The 20,085-nt window shown below is 47.1% G+C and overlaps 1 protein-coding gene across 1 annotated transcript in view; it reads right to left on the bottom strand.

Moving 5' to 3' along the window:
• Positions 1-20,085, bottom strand: part of ryr1b (ryanodine receptor 1b (skeletal)) — a 274,065-nt gene that overhangs the window by 134,201 nt on the left and 119,779 nt on the right. Inside the window, 10 exon segments of the mRNA XM_082956507.1 lie at positions 1-66; positions 1,125-1,260; positions 7,048-7,142; positions 7,321-7,539; positions 9,122-9,421; positions 10,931-11,010; positions 12,519-12,585; positions 12,989-13,100; positions 13,857-14,057; positions 15,668-16,240. The exon segment at positions 1-66 is cut by the window's left edge and continues 121 nt beyond it. Coding sequence (XP_082812633.1) covers positions 1-66; positions 1,125-1,260; positions 7,048-7,142; positions 7,321-7,539; positions 9,122-9,421; positions 10,931-11,010; positions 12,519-12,585; positions 12,989-13,100; positions 13,857-14,057; positions 15,668-16,240 — 1,849 coding nt within the window.

A 20,085-nucleotide genomic window follows, 5' to 3' on the forward strand; every position in this document is an offset into this window, starting at 1 on the left:
CAAAACACTCCGGCCGACGAATCAGTAGACGCACCACCACGTTGGCGTTCTCCTCCACACTCTCTCCTGTAGGGTAAGAACAGACAGGAAGAGAAAAAGAATAGAAGAAGAACAGAGTGTGAGTGTCACCGCTACTGGTACACTGTAGCACTGGCACGCCTCTATTATGGAGACTACAGCCATGGGGGAGACTACCATGGTGGAGACTACAGCCATGGGGGAGACTACAGACATGGTGGAGACTACAGCCGCGGTGGAGACTACAGCCACAGTGGAGACTACAGCCACGGTGGAGACTACAGCCACGGGGGAGACTACAGCCATGGTGGAGACTACAGCCACAGTGGAGACTACAGCCACGGGGGAGACTACAGCCACGGGGGAGACTACAGCCACGGTGGAGACTACAGCCACGGGGGAGACTACAGCCACGGGGAGACAACAGCCACGGTGGAGACTACAGCCACGGGGAGACTACAGCCACGGGGGAGACTACAGCCACAGTGGAGACTACAGCCACGGTGGAGACTACAGACATGGTGGAGACTACAGCCACGGGGGAGACTACAGCCACGGTGGAGACTACAGCCACGGGGGAGACTACAGCCACGGTGGAGACTACAGCCACGGGGGAGACTACAGCCACGGTGGAGACTACAGCCGCGGTGGAGACTACAGCCACGGTGGAGACTACAGCCACAGTGGAGACTACAGCCACGGTGGAGACTACAGCCATGGGGGAGACTACAGCCGCGGTGGAGACTACAGCCACGGGGAGACTACAGCCACGGGGGAGACTACAGCCACAGTGGAGACTACAGCCACGGTGGAGACTACAGCCACGGTGGAGACTACAGACATGGTGGAGACTACAGCCACGGGGGAGACTACAGCCACGGTGGAGACTACAGCCGTGGTGGAGACTACCATGGTGGAGACTACAGCCATAGAGACTACAGCCATGTCAGCGATAACAATATCAAGGATAACGGCAGCAACATCAGGAATATAGTCCAGGTATTAGATAGCCTGGAAACCACTCAGAATCCACACTTCAGAATCGTGAAACAGAAAGTACATTCAGTGTCTGCCGCAGGCTAGGTGTTGGAGGTACCGAAACTGACCGTTGACAAATACGGCAAAGCGGAGGAAGTCCAGGTATTTCTCTCCTCCACAGGGATTCCAGCCGATGTCAGGGTAACCCTTAGATAGAAGCATGGGACAGCTCTGTAGTCCACAGCCCGCCAGATAAGTCACCACCTGGAGAGAGGGGCAGGTAGGAGAGGGGTAAGGGTTAGCAGGGTAGCCCTTAAACAGGAGCATTTGACAGGGTGACTGAGGTGTTCTATCCAGGGTCTACTGTATAGGGACTAGGGGTACAGGGTGACTGAGGTGTTCTATCCAGGGTCTACTGTATAGGGACTAGGGGTACAGGGTGACTGAGGTGTTCTATCCAGGGTCTACTGTATAGGGACTAGGGGTACAGGGTGACTGAGGTGTTCTATCCAGGGTCTACTGTATAGGGACTAGGGGTACAGGGTGACTGAGGTGTTCTATCCAGGGTCTACTGTATAGGGACTAGGGGTACAGGGTGACTGAGGTGTTCTATCCAGGGTCTACTGTATAGGGACTAGGGGTACAGGGTGACTGAGGTGTTCTATCCAGGGTCTACTGTATAGGGACTAGGGGTACAGGGTGACTGAGGTGTTCTATCCAGGGTCTACTGTATAGGGACTAGGGGTACAGGGTGACTGAGGTGTTCTATCCAGGGTCTACTGTATAGGGACTAGGGGTACAGGGTGACTGAGGTGTTCTATCCAGGGTCTACTGTATAGGGACTAGGGGTACAGGGTGACTGAGGTGTTCTATCCAGGGTCTACTGTATAGGGACTAGGGGTACAGGGTGACTGAGGTGTTCTATCCAGGGTCTACTGTATAGGGACTAGGGGTACAGGGTGACTGAGGTGTTCTATCCAGGGTCTACTGTATAGGGACTAGGGGTACAGGGTGACTGAGGTGTTCTATCCAGGGTCTACTGTATAGGGACTAGGGGTACAGGGTGACTGAGGTGTTCTATCCAGGGTCTACTGTATAGGGACTAGGGGTACAGGGTGACTGAGGTGTTCTATCCAGGGTCTACTGTATAGGGACTAGGGGTACAGGGTGACTGACTGGGTGTTCTATCCAGGGTCTACTGTATAGGGACTAGGGGTACAGGGTGACTGAGGTGTTCTATCCAGGGTCTACTGTATAGGGACTAGGGGTACAGGGTGACTGAGGTGTTCTATCCAGGGTCTACTGTATAGGGACTAGGGGTACAGGGTGACTGAGGTGTTCTATCCAGGGTCTACTGTATAGGGACTAGGGGTACAGGGTGACTGAGGTGTTCTATCCAGGGTCTACTGTATAGGGACTAGGGGTACAGGGTGACTGAGGTGTTCTATCCTGGGTCTACTGTATAGGGACTAGGGGTACAGGGTGACTGAGGTGTTCTATCCAGGGTCTACTGTATAGGGACAAAGGGTACAGGGTGACTGAGGTGTTCTATCCAGGGTCTACTGTATAGGGACTAGGGGTACAGGGTGACTGAGGTGTTCTATCCAGGGTCTACTGTATAGGGACTAGGGGTACAGGGTGACTGAGGTGTTCTATCCAGGGTCTACTGTATAGGGACTAGGGGTACAGGGTGACTGAGGTGTTCTATCCAGGGTCTACTGTATAGGGACTAGGGGTACAGGGTGACTGAGGTGTTCTATCCAGGGTCTACTGTATAGGGACTAGGGGTACAGGGTGACTGAGGTGTTCTATCCAGGGTCGTACTGTATAGGGACTAGGGGTACAGGGTGACTGAGGTGTTCTATCCAGGGTCTACTGTATAGGGACTAGGGGTACAGGGTGACTGAGGTGTTCTATCCAGGGTCTACTGTATAGGGACTAGGGGTACAGGGTGACTGAGGTGTTCTATCCAGGGTCTACTGTATAGGGACTAGGGGTACAGGGTGACTGAGGTGTTCTATCCCGGGTCTACTGTATAGGGACTAGGGGTACAGGGTGACTGAGGTGTTCTATCCAGGGTCTACTGTATAGGGACTAGGGGTACAGGGTGACTGAGGTGTTCTATCCAGGGTCTACTGTATAGGGACTAGGGGTACAGGGTGACTGAGGTGTTCTATCCAGGGTCTACTGTATAGGGACTAGGGGTACAGGGTGACTGAGGTGTTCTATCCAGGGTCTACTGTATAGGGACTAGGGGTACAGGGTGACTGAGGTGTTCTATCCAGGGTCTACTGTATAGGGACTAGGGGTACAGGGTGACTGAGGTGTTCTATCCAGGGTCTACTGTATAGGGACTAGGGGTACAGGGTGACTGAGGTGTTCTATCCAGGGTCTACTGTATAGGGACTAGGGGTACAGGGTGACTGAGGTGTTCTATCCAGGGTCTACTGTATAGGGACTAGGGGTACAGGGTGACTGAGGTGTTCTATCCAGGGTCTACTGTATAGGGACTAGGGGTACAGGGTGACTGAGGTGTTATATCCAGGGTCTACTGTATAGGGGTACAGGGTGACTGAGGTGTTCTATCCAGGGTCTACTGTATAGGGACTAGGGGTACAGGGTGACTGAGGTGTTCTATCCAGGGTCTACTGTATAGGGACTAGGGGTACAGGGTGACTGAGGTGTTCTATCCAGGGTCTACTGTATAGGGACTAGGGGTACAGGGTGACTGAGGTGTTCTATCCAGGGTCTACTGTATAGGGACTAGGGGTACAGGGTGACTGAGGTGTTCTATCCAGGGTCTACTGTATAGGGACTAGGGGTACAGGGTGACTGAGGTGTTCTATCCAGGGTCTACTGTATAGGGACTAGGGGTACAGGGTGACTGAGGTGTTCTATCCAGGGTCTACTGTATAGGGACTAGGGGTACAGGGTGACTGAGGTGTTCTATCCAGGGTCTACTGTATAGGGACTAGGGGTACAGGGTGACTGAGGTGTTCTATCCAGGGTCTACTGTATAGGGACTAGGGGTACAGGGTGACTGAGGTGTTCTATCCAGGGTCTACTGTATAGGGACTAGGGGTACAGGGTGACTGAGGTGTTCTATCCAGGGTCTACTGTATAGGGACTAGGGGTACAGGGTGACTGAGGTGTTCTATCCAGGGTCTACTGTATAGGGACTAGGGGTACAGGGTGACTGAGGTGTTCTATCCAGGGTCTACTGTATAGGGACTAGGGGTACAGGGTGACTGAGGTGTTCTATCCAGGGTCTACTGTATAGGGACTAGGGGTACAGGGTGACTGAGGTGTTCTATCCAGGGTCTACTGTATAGGGACTAGGGGTACAGGGTGACTGAGGTGTTCTATCCAGGGTCTACTGTATAGGGACTAGGGGTACAGGGTGACTGAGGTGTTCTATCCAGGGTCTACTGTATAGGGACTAGGGGTACAGGGTGACTGAGGTGTTCTATCCAGGGTCTACTGTATAGGGACTAGGGGTACAGGGTGACTGAGGTGTTCTATCCAGGGTCTACTGTATAGGGACTAGGGGTACAGGGTGACTGAGGTGTTCTATCCAGGGTCTACTGTATAGGGACTAGGGGTACAGGGTGACTGAGGTGTTCTATCCGGTCAGGATGCTCTCGATGGTGCAGCTGTAGAACCTTTTGAGGATCTGGGGACCCATGCAAAATCTTTTCAGTCTCCTGAGGGACAAAGGCGTTGTCGTGCCCTCTTCACTACTGTTTTGGTGTGTTTGGACCATGATAGTTTGTTGGTGATGTGGACACCAAGGATCTTGAAGCATTCAACCCGCTCCACTAAAGCCCCGCCGATGTGAATGGGGGCCTGTTCGGCCCTCCTTTTCCTATAGTCCACAACCATCTCCCTTGTCTTGCTGACGTTGAGGGAGAGGTTGTTGTCCTGGCACCACATTGCCAGCTCTCAGACCTCCTCTCTATAGGCTGTCTCATCGTTGTCGGTGATCAGGCCTACCACTGTTATGTCGTCAGAAAATGTAGTGATGGCGTTGGAGTCGTGCGTGGCCACGCAGTCGTGGTTGAACAGGGAATACAGGAGGGGACTGAGCACGCACCCCTGAGAGGCCCCTGTGTTGAGGGTCAGCATGGCGAATGTGTTGTTACCTACCCTTACCACCTGGGGGCGGCCCGTCAGGATGTCCAGGATCCAGTTGCAGAGGGAGGTGTTTAGTCCCAGGGTCATTAGCTTAGTGATGAGCTTTGTTGTCACTATGGTGTTCAATGCTGAGCTGTAGTCAATGAACAGCATTCTTACATAGGTGTTCCTTTTGTCCAGGTTGGAAATGGCAGTGTGGAGTGCGGTTGAGATTGTGTAATCTGTGGATCTGTTGGGGCGGTATGCAAACTGGAGTGGGTCTAGAGTTTCCGGGATGATGGTGTTGATGTGAGCCATGACCAGCCTTTCAAAGCACTTCATGACTACAGACGTGAGTGCTACGGGGCGGTAGTCATTTAGGCAGGTTACCTTCACATTTTTGGGCACAGGGACTATAGTGGTCTGCTTGAAACATGTAAATATTACAGACTGGGTCAGGGAGAGGTTGAAAATGTCAGCAAAGACACTTGCCAGTTGGTCCATGCATGCTCTGAGTCCACGTCCTGGTAATCCATCTGGCCCAGCGGCCTTGTGAATATTGACCTGTTTAAAGGTCTTGCTCACATCGGCTATGGAGTCGTCCAGAACAGCTGGTGCGCTCATGCATTCTGGTATACTCCTGAATGCCATTGGATGAATCCCAGAACATATTCCAGTCTGTGCTAACAAAACAGTCCTCTAGCGTAGCATCCACGTCATCTTCCGTATTGAGCGAGTCACTGGTACTTCCTGCTTTAGTTTTTACTCGTAAGCAGGAATCAAGAGGATATAATTATGGTCAGATTTGCCAAATGGATGGAGAGGGAGAGCTTTGTATGTGTCTGTGTGTGGAGTAAAGGTGGTCTAGAGTTATTTTCCTCTGGTTGCACATGCTGGTAGAATTTAGGTAAAACGGATTTAAGTTTGCCTGCATTAAAGTCCCCGGCCACTAGGAGCGCCGCCTCTGGATGAGCATTTTCTTCTTTGCTTATGGCCTTATACAGTTGGTTGAGTGCGGTCTTAGTGCCAGCATCGGTTTGTGGTGGTAAATAGACGCCTACGAATAATATAGATGAAAACTCTCTTGGTAAATGGTGTGGTCTACAGCTTATCATGAGGTACTCTACCTCAAGTGAGCAATACCTCGAGACTTCCTTAATATTAGACATCGCACACCAGCTGTTACTGACCAATAGACACACACCACCACCCCTCGTCTTACCGGACGTAGTTTCTCTGTCCTGCCGATGCACAGATAACACAGCCAACTGTATATTATCTGTGTCGTCGTTCAACCACGACTCGGTAAAACACAAGATATTACAGGTTTTAATGTCCCGTTGGTAGGATAGTCTCGAACGGAGCTCATCCAGTTTATTCTCCAGTGATTGCACGTTTGCCAATAGAACAGATGGTAGAGGCGGGTTCCCCACTCGCCGACAAATTCTCACAAGGCACCCTGATCTGCGCCCCCTGTATCTCCTTCTTTTCTTCATGCGAATGACAGGGAATTTGGGCCTTGTCTGGGAGCAGCATTATATCCTTTGTGTCAAACTCATTAAAAGAAAAAATCTTTGCCCAGTTCAAGGTGAATAATCGCTGTTGTCATATCCAGAAGCTCTTTTCGGTCAGAAGAGACGGTAACATCAACATTATGTACAAAATAAGTTGGTTAGTTAGGAGCCTGTAAAATGGCAGCCATCCCCTCCAGCGCCATTCTTCCCGCTCTATATAAGGAATAGGACACTGGAGGTTGGTGGAACCTTAAATTTGGGAGGATGGGCTCGTGGTAATGGCTAAAGTGGAAAGAGTGGAAAGGTATCAAATACATTGATTCAATTCCATTTTCTCCGTTCCAGCCACTTTTACGAGCCATCCTAACCTCAGCAGTTTCCTGTTAAATAGGGATACAGGGTACCAGGTTAGGGTTAGGTTTACCTTCTCCAGGTCCTGCTCCTGTAGGGCTAAGGCCAGCTCGTTGTTGTCGATACAGGACGCTGCAGCCACATCCAGAGGGGTGGAGCCACGCATACCTACAAGAAGACCAGGAGAATGTTTATTAAACATAGATCTAGGATCAGATTTCCCTATCCCCAATCTTAACCTTTACCACTAGGTGGGGGGGGATGAAAACATAACTGATCCTGTACCAGGTGATTCAGAGTTCCCTTGTGTGTTTTTTCTGATTGACAGGCGCAGATTGTTCTGTACCTAGGCCGATGCCGCTGTTCTGCAGCAGGTAGCTGAGGTGATCAAACATGGACCTCTGGTTCTGACGGCTGATACGACAGAAGTAACACAGGAACCGGCAGCAGTTGGTCACCATCTGAGGGAAGCGGATCTCCTTGGAATCTCCTCCTCCTCCTCCCAGCACGTTAACCATCACCTCCATGACAGTCTCGTGCATCCCCAGAGCTCTCATCGGAGGGGCTGGTGCACCGGCGTGCCTGGCCCGGTAGGCAACGAGCCCGGGGGGGGTGGTGCCTTGTGCTCGCCCCGATGCGAGGGCTGGCTGCGGGTGCCTGGGGGCCGCCAGCAAGGAGCCGAACGTTGGTTTATTAGGTTATTAAATTATTGCATCTGAGCTCTTTAGAGCGTGCGGCTCCGCTTTTCTTTTTCAAGGACACTTTGTGTGTCGTGATGTTCCTGGAGAAGGAGATAGCGTACAACAACAAAGAGACTTTTAAATGAACTAAAATAATCGTAGTTGAATTGTTCCTGCTGTGCTTCCATTTCTTCTTTCAGATATCGTTGCCAGGTTTGGGGTACATTTCAATTTCACTGAATTGAAATGGAACTGACCCCAACCCTGGTAATCACTGGGTCCACCTAATGGATGCCCGATGCTCTGGGTCATGAGCCGAACCTTTACACGGTACAGTAACCAGACATACCTTAAAGGTGCAGTAACCACCCTAACCTTAAAGGTGCAGTAACCACCCTAACCTTAAAGGTGCAGTAACCACCCTAACCTTAAAGGTACAGTAACCACCCTAACCTTAAAGGTGCAGTAACCACCCTAACCTTAAAGGTACAGTAACCACCCTAACCTTAAAGGTACAGTAACCACCCTAACCTTAAAGGTACAGTAACCACCCTAACCTTAAAGGTACGGTAACCACCATAACCTTAAAGGTACAGTAACCACCCTAACCTTAAAGGTACAGTAACCACCCTAACCCTAAAGGTACAGTAACCACCCTAACCTTAAAGGTACAGTAACCACCCTAACCCTAAAGGTATGGTAACCACCCTAACCTTAAAGGTACAGTAACCACCCTAACCTTAAAGGTACGGTAACCAGACAAACCTTAAAGGTACAGTAACCACCCTAACCTTAAAGGTACAGTAACCACCCTAACCTTAAAGGTACAGTAACCACCCTAACCCTAAAGGTATGGTAACCACCCTAACCTTAAAGGTACAGTAACCACCCTAACCCTAAAGGTATGGTAACCACCCTAACCTTAAAGGTACAGTAACCACCCTAACCCTAAAGGTACAGTAACCACCCTAACCCTAAAGGTACAGTAACCAGACTAACCTTAAAGGTACAGTAACCACCCTAACCTTAAAGGTACAATAATCACCCTAACCTTAAAGGTACAGTAACCACCCTAACCCTAAAGGTACAGTAACCAGACTAACCTTAAAGGTACAGTAACCACCCTAACCCTAAAGGTACAGTAACCACCCTAACCTTAAAGGTACGGTAACCACCCTAACCTTAAAGGTACAGTAACCACCCTAACCTTAAAGGTACAGTAACCACCCTAACCTTAAAGGTACAATAATCACCCTAACCTTAAAGGTACAGTAACCACCCTAACCCTAAAGGTACAGTAACCACCCTAACCTTAAAGGTACAGTAACCACCCTAACCTTAAAGGTACGGTAACCACCCTAGCCCTAAAGGTACAGTAACCACCCTAACCTTAAAGGTACGGTAACCACCCTAACCGTAAAGGTACAGTAACCACCCTAACCTTAAAGGTACAGTAACCACCCTAACCGTAAAGGTACAGTAACCAGACATACCCGATGCTCTGGATCATGAGCCTCTCTTCCTCGGGGCCCATCTGAACGATGAGCAGAGATCTGATCTGTCCCAAACACTCCAACAAGTCCATTGTATCTTGGACAGATACAGCGTTGATGGCGTAGGCTTTAGGCAGGGCTCTGGTCAGCTCTCCCAGCCCATCATACTGCCTGTGGAGCAGGCTGAACATCAGACGCACCAGCTCAGGGTTCTGAATGAAGGCCTCTTGGGCCCAGTGGATCATGGTATGGGAGATCAGCTCCTGGAGAGTGCCTTGGGAAAGGGAAGGGACACACACGGAGTTATAGCGCATGGACAAGATATGACATATGTTTTACTGTCTGTTGGCCCGGGAACTACACCAACTCAAGCTTTTGTGGCATAGGAACATTTACAGAGACTTTTTTTGGGGGGGGGGGTACAGGGAAAAATAGATCAAATAGTACTAGTGTAAGGGACCACTAGTACTTGCACATTCATCTTCATACTGTATTTATTTATTTATTTATTTATCTTGCTCCTTTGCACCCCAGTATCTCTACTTGCACATTCATCTTCTGCACATTCTACCATTCCAGTGTTTAATTGCTATATTGTAATTACTTTGCCACCATGGCCTATTTATTGTCTTAACTTAACCTCATTTGCACTCACTGTATATAGACTTTTTGTTTTCTTTTGTTTTACTGTATTATTGACTGTATGTTTTGTTTAACTCCATGTGTAACTCTGTGTTGTTGTATTGTGTCGAATCTGCATTGCTTTATCTTGGCCAGGTCGCAGTTGCAAATGAGAACTTGTTCTCAACTAGCCTACCTGGTTAAATAAAGGACTTGTTCTCAACTAGCCTACCTGATTAAATAAAGGACTTGTTCTCAACTAGCCTACCTGATTAAATAAAGGTGAAATAAAGGTGAAATAAATAAAACTAGGAGGTGCTAGACTACGCCACCACTTGAATTAATACAGGAGTCACCTGGAAGGAATCACCTGGAAGGAATCGCCTGGAAGGAATCGCCTGGAAGGAGGTCTAGAAAACTGCCCAGAAAAGAACCCGAACAGAGCAAAGTTGACTGTTGAGGCCCTCGATGCGCCACTTGGAGTTAACAGGAATAAGTCAACTGAGTCTAGGATGTCTGTCAGTTTATACTTGAGTTAACTGATGAGCTGTCAGACTTCGACTAGGCACTTAACTGTGCGAAGCTGTGAAAACAGCAAGTCTAGACTGTGTTCTAACCACAGAGACAGATAAAGATGTCCTCATGGATATAAGGGATAGGGTTTTGGGGTTAGGGGTTAGGGTGGTGAATGTGTTCCTCCTGGGTTCGGGGTTTGGGGTTAGGGGTCAGGGGTTAGGGGTCAGGGTAGTGAATGTGTTCTTACTGGGTTTGACCTCCTCCTCCTGGGGTTAGGGGTTAGGGGTTAGGGTGGTGAATGTGTTCTTCCTGGGTTTGGGGTTTGGGGTTCGGGGTTCGGGGCTAGGGGTTAGGGGTTAGGGGTCAGGGGTTAGGGGTTAGGGTGGTGAATGTGTTCCTCCTGGGTTCGGGGCTAGGGGTTAGGGGTTAGGGTGGTGAATGTGTTCCTCCTGGGTTCGGGGCTAGGGGTTAGGGGTTAGGGGTTAGGGTGGTGAATGTGTTCCTCCTGGGTTCGGGGCTAGGGGTTAGGGGTTAGGGGTTAGGGGTCAGGGGTTAGGGGTTAGGGGTTAGGGTGGTGAATGTGTTCCTCCTGGGTTCGGGGCTAGGGGTTAGGGGTTAGGGGTCAGGGTAGTGAATGTGTTCTTACTGGGTTTGACCTCCTCCTCCTCTTCTGGCTCCTCCACCACCTCCTTTTTCTTCCTCAAGTTATTCACCTTTCCCATCAGCCTCAAAAGGTACAACACAATACAACGTTATAACGAGGTACAACACAATACAACGATACAACACAATACAACGATATAACGAGATAAAACACAATACAACGTTATAACGAGATACAACACAATACAACGTTATAACGAGGTACAACACAATACAACGATATAACGAGGTACAACACAATACAACGTTATAACGAGGTACAACACAATACAACGATATAACGAGATGCAACACAATACAACGAGGTACAACACAATACAACGATATAACGAGATACAACACAATACAACGATATAACGAGATACAACACAATACAACGATATAACGAGATACAACACAATACAACGTTATAACGAGGTACAACACAATACAACGATATAACGAGATACAACACAATACAACGATACAACGAGGTACAACACAATACAACGATATAACGATGTACAACAAAATACAACGATATAACGAGATACAACACAATACAACGATATAACGAGGTACAACACAATACAACGATATAACGAGGTACAACACAATACAACGATACAACGAGGTACAACACAATACAACGATATAACGAGATACAACACAATACAACGATATAACGAGGTACAACACAATACAACGATACAACACAATACAACGATATAACGAGATACAACACAATACAACGATACAACGAGGTACAACACAATACAACGATATAACGAGGTACAACACAATACAACGATACAACGAGGTACAACACAATACAACGATATAACGAGGTACAACACAATACAACGATATAACGAGATACAACACAATACAACGATACAACGAGGTACAACACAATACAACGATATAACGAGGTACAACACAATACAACGATACAACACAATACAACGATACAACGAGGTACAACACAATACAACGATATAACGAGATACAACACAATACAACGATATAACGAGATACAACACAATACAATGATATAACGAGATACAACACAATACAACGATACAACGAGGTACAACACAATACAACGATATAACGAGGTACAACACAATACAACGATACAACACAATACAACGTTATAACGAGGTACAACACAATACAACGATATAACGAGATACAACACAATACAATGATACATTGTTATATGTATCATATATGTATACATATGTTATAGATGTTATAATACAATACAACTTTATATTGTCAGTATGTTATAGTATGTTATAACACAATACAACTTTATATTGTCCATATGTTGCAGCAATCTACAGAAATGTGTATTCTGCTCTCTTCAGTCAACCCCCCAGATACCACACATCTCTCACACACACACACACACACACACACACACACACACACACACACACACACACACACACACACACACACACACACACACACACACACACACACACACACACACACACACACACACTTGAGAAGAGGACAGAAGAGTGCTGGGATTCGGACCGGCAAACTTTCGGCTAAAGGTCCAACTCCTTAGAGTTACCTACCGGCCAAGGCGTCCTCTCAGAGAGGTGTCGACCTCCTCCTCCTCCTCTTCCGCCTCGATGTGCACGCCTGGAGGACAGAAGGATACATAGTTAGCTCTCTGTGTGTGTGGTGTTTTGGAAGGTTGTTATGATGTGCTGTGGGTCAGGGTTAGGGGTCAGGGGTCAGGAGGTTGTTATGATGTGATGTGGGTTAGGGGTCAGGGGTCAGGAGGTTGTTATGATGTGATGTGGGTCAGGGTTAGGGGTCAGGAGGTTGTTATGATGTGCTGTGGGTTAGGGGTCAGGGGTCAGGAGGTTGTTATGATGTGCTGTGGGTCAGGGTTAGGGGTTAGGGGTCAGGGTTCAGGGGTCAGGGTTCAGGGGTCAGGGTTCAGGGGTCAGGGGTCAGGGTCAGGGGTCAGGGTTAGGGGTCAGGGTTAGGGGTTAGGGGTCAGGGTTAGGGGTCAGGGTTAGGGGTCAGGGTTACTGACCACAATGCATAAGGATGTCAGTGTGGAATTCGGTCAGTGTGTCTCTGGTCTCCTCCGGTACGGGACACTCCTCCTCCTCCGGACCATGCTTGAAGTTGGTCAACAGGATCACCTGACAGGAAGGAACACACAGAGTTACGTATCATCAGCATCAGATGGCATTACTCACGCTACAGAAACAGGAAATAGACTGGTGTGCTGTTCAGAGGGTGTACTGGTACATCAAGCTGCCCTCACGCTACAGAAACAGGAAATAGACTGGTGTCCTGTTCAGAGGGTGTACTGGTACATCAAGCTGCCCTCACGCTACAGAAACAGGAAATAGACTGGTGTGCTGTTCAGAGGGTGTACTGGTACATCAAGCTGCCCTCACGCTACAGAAACAGGAAATAGACTGGTGTGCTGTTCAGAGGGTGTACTGGTACATCAAGCTGCCTCACGCTACAGAAACAGGAAATAGACTGGTGTCCTGTTCAGAGGGTGTACTGGTACATCAAGCTGCCTCACGCTACAGAAACAGGAAATAGACTGGTGTGCTGTTCAGAGGGTGTACTTGTACATCAAGCTGCCCTCACGCTACAGAAACAGGAAATAGACTGGTGTGCTGTTCAGAGGGTGTACTGGTACATCAAGCTGCCCTCACGCTACATTCTGGCTTGGACAAGGCTAGTTGTACCTGATCCTGCCCTATGGACCGTTCTGGCTTGGACAAGGCTAGTTGTACCTGGTCCTGCCCTACGGACCGTTCTGGCTTGGACAAGGCTAGTTGTACCTGGTCCTGCCCTATGGACCGTTCTGGCTTGGACAAGGCTAGTTGTACCTGATCCTGCCCTATGGACCGTTCTGGCTTGGACAAGGCTAGTTGTACCTGATCCTGAGGTGGTGAGCGGAACTCTCGTGTCTTGCGTGCGGTCTCGGCAGCGCTCATGGTGAAGGCCTGCATCAGCAGGTTATAGCGAACCCTCTGATTGGTCTGAATGGCGTTGACAAACTGATCTGAGTACGCCACGATAGCCTCCACCCTGTGCCTCAGTTCACAGTCACAGAAGTACTGCAGCAGTGTACACATCTGAAAGGTGAAGAAAGACAGGGGGAGAGATAAAAGAGGAGAGAGATCAGTACGCAAAACAAAACATTAGACTCACAACTGGCCTTTATGACTTTGTGAGTCCAGAGCAGCATGACGTTGTGCGTACTTTGTCTTCTCTGTGATTTCAGCACGTGAGAAACATTTCATACATCTTTTGTAGGTTTTGTTTGTATGCATGCTATGGTAGAGTAGGTCAGGGCGCGACAGGTTTTTTTTCTCTCTCTATGTTTTCTATTTCTATGTTTAGGTTCTAGTTTTGTATTTCTATGTTGGGGTTTTGTTTGGGATGATCTCCAATTAGAGGCAGCTGGTCCTCGTTGTCTCTAATTGGAGATCATACTTAAGTAGGGTTTTTTTCCACCTGGGTTTTGTGGGAGATTAATTTTGAGTGACCTCTGCATTACGGTTTGTTGTTGTTGTTGTTGTTGTTTGTATTCAGTTTATTTATGTATCGCATAGTTTCACAGTGTAAATAAAATGTGGAACGACACACACGCTACACTTTGGTCCGCTTCTCCTTACGACAGCCGTGACAGAGGCAAAGTATTTGCGGTGGCGAATTTAGGCAACTAAGACAATTGCCTCACATCACCAGGAGGGGGCCTTGTGAACTTGGCATAATTTAGTTTAATAAAACATACATTTTCTGTTATCTTGCCTTCAACCCCCGCTTGAGGCCCTCCTCAGCTCGTGAGTAATCTCACGATGTTTGCTGTTATCTTGCCGTTCTATAAATTTGGCTGTAGCTTTTGAACGTTTGGGAATATTAGCTTTTACGACCCATGGCTGAAAGCTATGACTCTCAGGAACACACACAGTACGTGTCTTCTATTTCCCTCTACAGCGCTTAAGCCACCGCGCAGGACATGTTTAAAGAGCCTGGGAAAAAAACGTAATTGAAAACCAATGGCAAAGCAGATTTTTATTTTTTATTTTTTTTATCTACACACAAAATTATTACCTGATGATCTCTGATGTTTTCCTGAACATTCCAATACCTTTCTAATGGATATCACTTGAGAGAGAAAAAAAAATACACTTTTCAAAGTAATTTAAAATAATGTCTTATTAGCCCTATGAACATAGAAACGTGGTTACAGTTCGTATGAAATGAAGAAGAAAAAAATATGTTGCGGCATTGGTCGATATTGCAAAGAAAATATCAGATATAGGTATTAGTACAGAATTTACACATCGTAAATCCATAACTTGAGAGTGTAAAAAACAGATAAATATGTCGAAACAATTGCCCCTTTTTTTTCTGGGCTGCAAATCGCTTTTCACAAACAAAGCGGACTGAAAAAAAAAAGTATGTGGGGCCCTCTGTTGAATTTTAAAACCCTTTCAGACAACATTATTGCCCATCCCTGTCCGATGTGGTGACGCAAAGACCTTTACTAGTGAAGAGCATTTCAAGTCTTTTCAGGTAGACTTTTAATTCGTTCACATGAAAAGAGCCGGCTCCGAATAGCTTTTCGTTCAGTCGCCATGATTGTGTTAATAAATGGACATATTAGGGGCCTCTGACTGCGGCGTCCTAATCACTAATACCAGCCTTAGTACTCACATGGCTGTCAGAAGAGACTCACCTGCAGTTTAACAGATTCTGGCAGCTTCATCTGCAGTAGTCCCTCCTCCAAAGCCGCCTCTTCCTTCTCTAGCTCCAATTCAATCGCCGCTGCCTCCTCCTCTTCTGTCATCTCTTTTTCCTCCACCTCTTCCTCTTTCTCCTTCTCCTCCTCCTCGTGTTCCTTCTCCCCTTCCTCCTCCTCCTCCTCCTCCTCCCCCTCTTCTTTCTCTAGGTGTTTCAGTTCCTCATCCTCTTCTTCCTCCTCCCCTACTCCTTCATCATCTGCCTCCTCTTCCTCCTCCTCTTCTTCTTTCTCCTTCACTTCTTCACCCTCTTCCTTGGCGGTAGCATCCTCTGCCTTGTCTCCCTCTTCCACTTCTTCTTTCTTCCCAGCGAACACATTTGGGTCAATCATCTTGAGGATGTGTTTAACGTCTTCATCGTTGAAGATGCCCATGATGAGGAGAGTGCTGATGAGCTTCAGGATGGGGACGAAGTGGAACTCTACGCTGCCCCCTACTGGGTCCCTCATAGCCTGGCTACCATCTAGCACCGCCTCTGTCAACATGCTGATGGCTTTGGTCTTCAGTTCCTGAGGAAAGGGCAGGAGAGAAGAGGCGTGGGTTACAAAGAACATTACTTAAAATGAGTTACTAACTAGCTGCTTTACCAATCCACCTAACCCTAGTCTCCAGCCTTATTTCACTTGACTCTGAATTGTTAGATGTATTGGATGGGAGCAAATAAACCCCCTTAAGTCGATTGATGCGTGTTTTATTAAATAGCTCCCCGTGTGTTTACGCTAGAGACTTCCTGTTTCTTGCATAGGCTCCGTGAGACTGTACTGAGTTTACCGAATAGCAGCAATGCGTCTAGACAGTGTTTTTTCCAGACACGACAGGATTCGGACAAGAAAATCGCCACGAAATCATCTGTAAAACCCAAACTAACTAAACTCCACCATCGAAGCTGAGACTCACGGACAAGAGGGTGTTGGTTGTTTAGTACTACGACAGTTGTCTGAAGTCGCTGATGCAGACATCCCAATTCTTCTCACAAAACTGACTGTCCAGACGGTTTAAGCTACAAACTTATACGAACACACCATCGAAAGCTGAGACTCTCAGGAACATTTAACACTAACTTGTTTTGCTCTACGACGCACACAAGTCGTCTGAAAGTAACCCTGTACAGGGCGGTGAAAATGACAACGTGAATAGGGGTTAAAAAAGTGCCACGATTAAAGTGACCAAATATGTTTCTAATTATCATGGTAATTATGACAACTTCTGGAGAATGTCCTCCAACCTATCAGAGCTCTTGAATCTAGTACTGAAAGCATAAGCTACAGCTAGCTAGCACTGCAGTGCATAAAATGTGATGAGTAATTGACTCAAAGAGAGAGAAAGACAATAGTTGAACAAATGAATTTCTTCCTAAATTAAGGAGAAGTAAGAGAGAGATAGAGAGAACGCTAGCTATATTTGGTTGTATTTTGTAAAACTTTCAATTAGCTAGTTGAATGCAGCTAGCTAGTTTAGCCTACACAAACACCCCGCTCAAACAGAGAGGGATACTATGTTAGCTAACTGGCTATGGCTATCCAACACTGGGTCTCTTCCAAGTCAAGGTAAGCTTTTGGATTTATTAATTTATTGCCACCGGGGCTCTCCTGTGTAACTGCTAAACTGCTTGCTGACTGTACACTGTACTGCATGATTGTAGCGGTTAACTAACATGTTAGTTCTAGTAGCTATGTTGACTGTGATGTTAATATGGTGACAATGATGTAGGCTGTGTGTAGCGGTTAGCAGTTATGATATGAAGGTTTGGCTTGGAAAGTTTTTTTTTGCCTGGTCACAGAGAGCTGATGTTTTGTGCACTGAAGTCCACAAGCCAAGGGAAAAGGTGAGAGAAGGAGAATGCGTAGATAGTTGCGAGGAGGAATTATACAACGAGCAAAGTGATCATGGTGTTTGTATGTGGCTGCTATGAAAGTGAGCTGTGTATGCAGGTGATCAGGGCTAAAGGGATTCTGTTGAAAAACATTTATTCTCATGATGAGTACATTATAGTATTGGTAGCCTAAACCTATCGATGTTACATTGAGCTGGGTGAATGGAATATCAATGACAGTCATCCAATATGCTGTAATAGAAATAAGGCCATGCTCATAACAAAAATGTAAAAAAATAAATGATCCTCCATCTTAAACGGCACCGAACGCGACTGGTGAGTAACCATTGATTTCAGCAGCTGGGACAAACAGAGCGGTAAAATCTGGAACAAACAGAGTGGTCAAATCTGGGACAAACAGAGCGGTAAAAGCCTGGACAAACAGAGTGGTAAAAGCTGGGACAAACAGAGTGGTAAAAAGCTGGGACAAACAGAGCGGTAAAAAGCTGGGACAAACAGAGCGTTAAAAGCTGGGACAAACAGAGCGTTAAAAGCTGGGACAAACAGAGCGTTAAAAGCTGGAACAAACAGAGCGTTAAAATCTGGGACAAACAGAGCGGTAAAATCTGGGACAAACAGAGCGGTAAAATCTGGGACAAACAGAGTGGTAAAAGCCGGGACAAACAGAGTGGTAAAATCTGGGACAAACAGAGTGGTAAAATCTGGGACAAACAGAGCGTTAAAAGCTGGAACAAACAGAGCGTTAAAATCTGGGACAAACAGAGCGGTAAAATCTGGGACAAACAGAGCGGTAAAATCTGGGACAAACAGAGTGGTAAAAGCCGGGACAAACAGAGTGGTAAAATCTGGGACAAACAGAGTGGTAAAATCTGGGACAAACAGAGTGGTAAAATCAGGGACAAACAGAGCGTTAAAAGCCGGGACAAACAGAGCGGTAAAAGCCGGGACAAACAGCTTCTGGATCATCTTTAAATATTTTTCCTTCTCTAGATTTTGAACGGTTGTAGCAATTACCAACTGTGACCCCAATCCTGAAAGCTAGCACTCCCTGAAACAGGTCTGTTTCTTCTGTTTATGACACAAGCTGACTCGTTGGAAGGAAGAGTGATGAATCTGCACAGAATAACTGAGGGCAATGAATTGATTCTCCACAAGACAACCATACACAAAGAATGTTTGATGTTCGTCCCTGAACTTTCCCTGAACATTTTCAATACCTTTCCAATGCATTTCAATCACTCCAAAGCTTCCTCCAGAAGGAAATGTTTCATTACCTGATTTGACATATCTTGTGCTATTACTTTTAAGATAATGGCAATAGGTTCACATTCAAAAGATTCATTATATTATTGTGAAATAGAGTCAAAGAACCCAATACAGCAGTATGTGGACACAACCCTTCAAACGAGTGGATTCGGCTATTTCAACCACACCCGTTGCTGACAATTGTATAAAATCGATCACACCGCCATGCAATCTCCATAGACAAACATTGGCAATAGAATGGCGTTACGGAAGAGCGTATTGATTTTCAATGTTCGTCAAATTTCTGCCCTGCTAGAGCTGCCCCGGGTCAAATGTAAATGCTGTTATTGTGAAGTGGAAACGTCTAGGAGCAACAACGGTTAATCCACAAAGTGGTAGGCTACACAAGCTCACAGAACGGGACTGCTGAAGCGCGTAGTGCGTAAAAATAGTCACTACCAAGTTTCCAAACTGCCTCTGAAAGCAAAGTCAGCACAATAACTATTCATCGGGAGCTTCATGAAATGGGTTTCCATGGCCGAGCAGCCGCACACAAGCCTAAGATCACCATGTGCAATGCCAAGCGTCGGCTGGAGTGGTGTAAAGCTCACTACCATTGGACTATGGAGCAGTGGAAACGCGTTCTCTGGAGTGATGATTCACACTTCACCATCTGGCAGTCCTGACGGACATATCTAGGTTTGGTGGATGCCAGGAAAGCGCTACCTGCCCTAATGCATAGTGCCAACTGTAAAGTTTGGTGGAGGAGCAATGTTCTGGGGCTGTTTTTCATGGTTTGGGTAAGGCCCCTTAGTTCCAGTGAAGGGAAATCTTAACTCTACAGCATACAATGACATTCTAGATGATTCTGTGCTTCCAACTTTGTGGCAACAGTTTGGGGAAGGCCCTTTCCTGTTTCAGCATGACAATGCCCCCATGCACAAAGCGAGGTCCATACAGAAATGTTTTGTCAAGATCGGTGTACAAGAACTTGACTGGCCTGCACAGAACCCTGACCTCAACGCCATTGAACACCTTTGGGATGAATTGGGACGCCAGGCCTAATCGCCCAACATCAGTACCCAACCTCACTAATGCTCTTGTGGCTGAATGGAAGCAAGTCCCCGCAGCAATGTTCCAACATCTAGTGGAAATCCTTCCCAGAAGAGTGGAGGCTGTTATAGCAGCAAAGGGGGGACCGACTCCATATTAATGCCCATGATTTTCGACGAGCAGATGTCCACATATTTTTGGTCATGTAGTGTAGCGTGATCG

This window comes from Salmo salar, chromosome 09, assembly GCF_965601325.2.
Source record: "Salmo salar chromosome 09, fSalSal1, whole genome shotgun sequence".
NCBI classification, from domain to species: Eukaryota; Metazoa; Chordata; class Actinopteri; order Salmoniformes; family Salmonidae; genus Salmo; species Salmo salar.